The sequence below is a fragment of the Arvicanthis niloticus genome, chromosome 6 (assembly GCF_011762505.2).
Source record: "Arvicanthis niloticus isolate mArvNil1 chromosome 6, mArvNil1.pat.X, whole genome shotgun sequence".
Classification (NCBI taxonomy): Eukaryota; Metazoa; Chordata; class Mammalia; order Rodentia; family Muridae; genus Arvicanthis; species Arvicanthis niloticus.
The window spans coordinates 55,895,710-55,900,486 of NC_047663.1; the positions used below are offsets into that span (position 1 = coordinate 55,895,710).

A 4,777-nucleotide genomic window follows, 5' to 3' on the forward strand; every position below is an offset into this window, starting at 1 on the left:
AATGGGAGAACAGCCACTGTGAAATCAAACGGGTTACTATGTAAGAGAATTGGACTGCATCTGGTACACAGACAGCTGACAATGCCAGGGTACTGATTATGGCCTTTCTGCTCAGATGAGAAGGTATTCTGGGACTCAGAACCCAAATAACCACACAAATCTGAGGGGAGAAACTATCCCAATGGAAAAGTATCTCAAATCATGGGGACCCAGGAACCACACAGCTCTGAGGTGGGACAGTGTCCAAATGGAAAGGCATCCTGAGACAGGGAGGCCAGGGACCAAATGGCTCTGAGGAAGCCTCCTCTGCAGAGGGGGTCTGGGGGAGGGAAATTCCAGCGGAGGAGATCAGCCTCTTACTTTCCTTCTCTTCATTGCTTATTGTCTTCCTCCCATGAGAGTCACACCATGCAGCAAATTTCAAAAGAGATCAGAGGGCCCAGGGTATGGAGGGATGAATCCGGGAGTGGTTGCCTATGCTCCCCAGAGGGAGCAGACAGCAGGGAACTGGACAAAGCACAGTGATTATTATATAGGGGTTTTGTGGAGGGTGGAGCTTTCTAGGGTGGAGATTTTCAGGGTGAGGATTGGTAAGATTTCAAGTTCTGAGCTTGGGGGAACTCAGGGATTGGTGGGTTTTGTTCAGACTTTTCACCTGAAATTAGCATAATCTTGGGAGGGTCCCGTTAAGGGGCTAGAGACGACCTTTATGACAGTTAGGGAAGCCTGGAGGAGGTGCCTAGCTGTTGCAGCTCTTCAGGAAGGGCCCTGGCCACTTTCCTGCCTTGAGGGTTTATAATTTTACAAAGTATACGAGTTTACAAAGAGGGTCCACGACAGGGAAAGTCTTTCCTGAAGTTTAAGTGGTGTGAATGTCTAACATTAATGACAATAGGTAATGGGCACTGCATTTCTTTCCAGAGGAATAAACATAATCTGAAAGTAATATTATTAATCTCTACAAACACTGTATCCTACACTTTTAAAGGGCTGGCTTTATGGTATGTTAAGAACAGGCTAAGCTTGACCAGCTGCTCCTCAGCTTGAATATTCCGTCCTGTGGACAAATGACAGTCCCTTTGTTCACTAGTTTCTATCATCCACCATGACTTCCATCAACCTCTGAAAGACTAGAACGGCAAATTGTTTTAATACATTTCATGAAAATAAACCAAATTATTCTGTTCCTAACAAAAGCAGGTCAGGGCACATGGTAAAGGGATCAGCATTTCCCAAAGGGTCCAAGGGGGGCTTCATGAAGCATTCAGTACCACATGTGGTAAGGAAGAGTCCTGGGGTTGAGCAGAGTTGGAATAGCATCAGGTTGTCTTCTGAAAACTCTAGAACATCTCATCTTCGGTATGCTTGCTGCAAATCCAAATTCATCTGGCTAACAACTCTTTTGTTCCTGAGAGCACCTTGAATCAGTAGAAACTTTATAGCCAATTAGATAGTTGTATTTGATAAGTCTACTAAGCCATCCCAGAAACCGTAAGACAACCCAATCTGAAAAGTTACAAAATGGCCAAGGCCTGCCCTTGTCCCAGGTACAGGTTAAAAAAAAAAAAAAAAAAAAAAAAAAAAAAAAGAACAACATGGCAAAAAGTTGAAATGCCCCACAGGTGACATAACCACATAACAAAATCTCAGAGGGAGCAACTCAGAGGGAGCAACTTTGCCTAGCTATAACCTCAAACCCCAAAGCATGTGCTGTCAGAAATTGCATTCCCTTCCCCATCTAGAGCTCTAACATGGCATCTGCCAAAAACTTGCCCTTCATATTCTGATAAAATAGATATATGAAAAAGTAAAGAATAGAATCTACCTGGAAATAGATTAATCTGTATAGAATGGATAAACTTTAGAGTTCGATATCAGCAACGGACCTTAAAGCCAATTGTAGTATCACATGCTTATAATCCCAGCTCTCAGGAAGCTGGCAGAAAAATCATGAGTTTAAGTACGGCCTCAGCTACAAAAAGATGATTTATGCTAAGCACATAAAAATGTATTTTTAAAGTGTGAGACAGTTTCCATTGTAGGCTACAGGGAGAATCCTGAAGAGTGGACAGGATTCTGCCAGAACCTAGGGAAGGCTGGCTGGCTGGACTCTGGGACTAAAGTGGATCTCTTCACATTCTTGTTCTTAGGCTGGGATCATTGCAGAGGCAAAACTGAAGGACCTGACACCCTCCATGCCTGTGATGTTCCTCAAGGCCATTCCAGCAGATAAGCAAGATTGCCGAAGTGTCTATGCTTGTCCTGTGTACAAGACTTGTCAGCGGGGACCCACCTACGTGTGGACTTTCAATCTTAAGACTAAAGAAAACCCATCCAAGTGGATTCTGGCTGGTGTTGCCTTGCTTCTCCAGATTTAGCATCTTTAAGAGCCCTCAGGAGAATAAAGGAGGGTCAATCATAGCTCCCTGACAGGCAAGTGGGTGAGGGGTGATAGGAGATTCTTAGAAGTCATAGGCATTAAACCTCTGTAGAATTTCTCTCGGGAACTTGGAGTGCCTCAAGAGAGGCTAGGTTCCTAGAGCGTCAGCCCAGAAATAATGGGAGAACTCTGAGTAGTACATTTTTTCAAATAAAGTGATTTATTCAACTCTTCTAAGAACTGTTGTCGTAAATAATGGTAAAGAGACCAAGAAAAATCAAGCTGGTAATGACCATAGACCTTGTTACACAGAGCAGTCCTGGACCTTTGTGCTCTGGCTCCCAGATACCTCACACGAAAAGGCAGTACCCATCAATCATAATCTGCATTATCATCACTGCTTGAGAAACCTGCCCTGGTTAGAAATATTAGTGCTACAACACTAGCATTTCTCTGTAAACAGCCAGAGAGTAAACACTCAAGGCTTCACAAGCCATATTCTTGGCTAGAAACCCTCTACATGGTTGCTGTGGCACAAATATGTTTATAGCCTAGACATGTAACCAAGTGGGTGTGGCTGTGTTTCAGTAAGACTCTCAAAAATAAGATCACCTCTGCTGTACCAGCTGTCATAGGGCACCTGTCATAGTGGCCTGTGATTGGGTCGTGCATCTACTACATAACCTTTCTACTGTTTGCTGAGGATACAACTGTAATCATGCAAGCAGGTTCTATTAGCTTAGCCGCTCTGAACACTACTCATGAGACTCCCAAGGAGAAGCTTATACCATAAAGCTACTCACCTGAGACTTCCCAGAGTCCCCACTGTGGACACCTCCACTGGAAACTAAGCAAGTGCGCAGTTTTTGATGGGTTTGACACAGCTCTGTGAAGTGGCTTGGTAAGGAAGGTCGGGATGAATGAGGATCACTCTTCCTCTTCCTTCATATCTTGCAGTAGTATTCAATTACTATTTAGAAGGTGCTTCATGAGATACAACAGGCACCTGAAGCCCTTGGAGGACTTGTCAGAGCAAAGCTGGAATCCTACTTTGCACAGTTTCTGACTCAACTTGGTAAGGTTTAAGGAAAAAAAAATGGGGACGGGGAATTCTTTAGGGAAGAGGAAGGTGGCAAGCCAGAAGATGGAGGGAAGTAGATAAAACAGCAATAAGGATGGCTGAAAAAGCCACAAAGAATCATACCATTATTTTAAAAATTATAATATACATAATTCCACATATAAATATGCATATACAGTTTTAATGAACTTTTCTCATCTGGACTGACAGCATTCCTGCCAAGAGTCATTGACTACCTAGCAAAAACCCCGACAGCAGACATGAGCAGCTGTCTTTTAAGTTTGTTGGTTAGGGCTATCCAAATATATAGCCTATTACGCTATTATTCTTAGTTACTACCAGAGGTGGAGGTTCCTATTGCTAAAAGTACTATGCATGTCAGAAACAGGCCCCAAAGACCCCTGAGTTACAACATCCCGAACTGAGAACTAACTTTCCTGGTACCAGAAGGCTCCATGTAAGTTTCCAAAGATGAGAGGCAACCAACAGTCCTACCCAGCTACGGCACCTACCAACACAGCATCTACGAACAACATCAACAACCAGCAGGGCACAGTAACCCTAAGGGTGTAGTAGCAGCACACATAACGTTGGCAGTAACCAATAGCTCTCTAATACACTCAACAAAAAGGAGACCTGACTACCTACTCCACTAGTAAAGTAATGGTCATTAGAGGAGATTCAAATATAGATAGAGCTATATGCATGCATACATTAACATGGGTGAAAATAGAGGCCATGAATTTGAATGGGAGCGGGGATGGGTACATGGGAAGGGGTACATGGGAGTGTTGACAGAAGTTTCACTGTACCAAGGTAGTAAACTTTGAGATATACAACTTGTGATTACAAGAACAAATGGGCAGGTTTTACACACACACACACACACACACACACACACACACACACACACACACGCACGCACGCACGCGCGTGCATATATATATTATGTTAATAAAGTCCTAGGCAGTATTAAAAATTAGATCAATACTATTGATTTCTTCCTAACACCCTACAGGCAAAATGAGGTAATAAAGAACATTTTAAAACATAAAACACTCTTGCAGTAATGATAGTTCAAGAAGGATGCCAGGAGAAAGGAGGATACTTGAGGCATGTGATCACATGGCAGGCAGACTTACCTGAGGTAAAGGTTGCCCATCACGGCCCATGCTTTTGCTTTCTGGTTTCTCTCTGCTACATTACCAACCTGATAGCTTTCTATGGGGTGGCCCTGGAGCTCAGTTTCCACATGGGCTCTTCTATGAAAACGGTATATTCAGAAGTGATAGTCAAAACACAGTGAACACGGCAGA

At 43.4% G+C, this 4,777-nt stretch overlaps 1 protein-coding gene across 1 annotated transcript in view; it reads left to right on the forward strand.

The window, feature by feature from the left end:
- Positions 1-2,608, forward strand: part of Dnah9 (dynein axonemal heavy chain 9) — a 315,133-nt gene extending 312,525 nt beyond the window's left edge. Inside the window, exon 66 of the mRNA XM_076935264.1 lies at positions 2,151-2,608. Within this exon, the coding sequence (XP_076791379.1) occupies positions 2,151-2,378 (228 nt within the window). The 3' untranslated portion in view covers positions 2,379-2,608. The remainder of the gene's footprint in view (positions 1-2,150) is intronic.
- Positions 2,609-4,777: the final 2,169 nt, after the last annotated feature.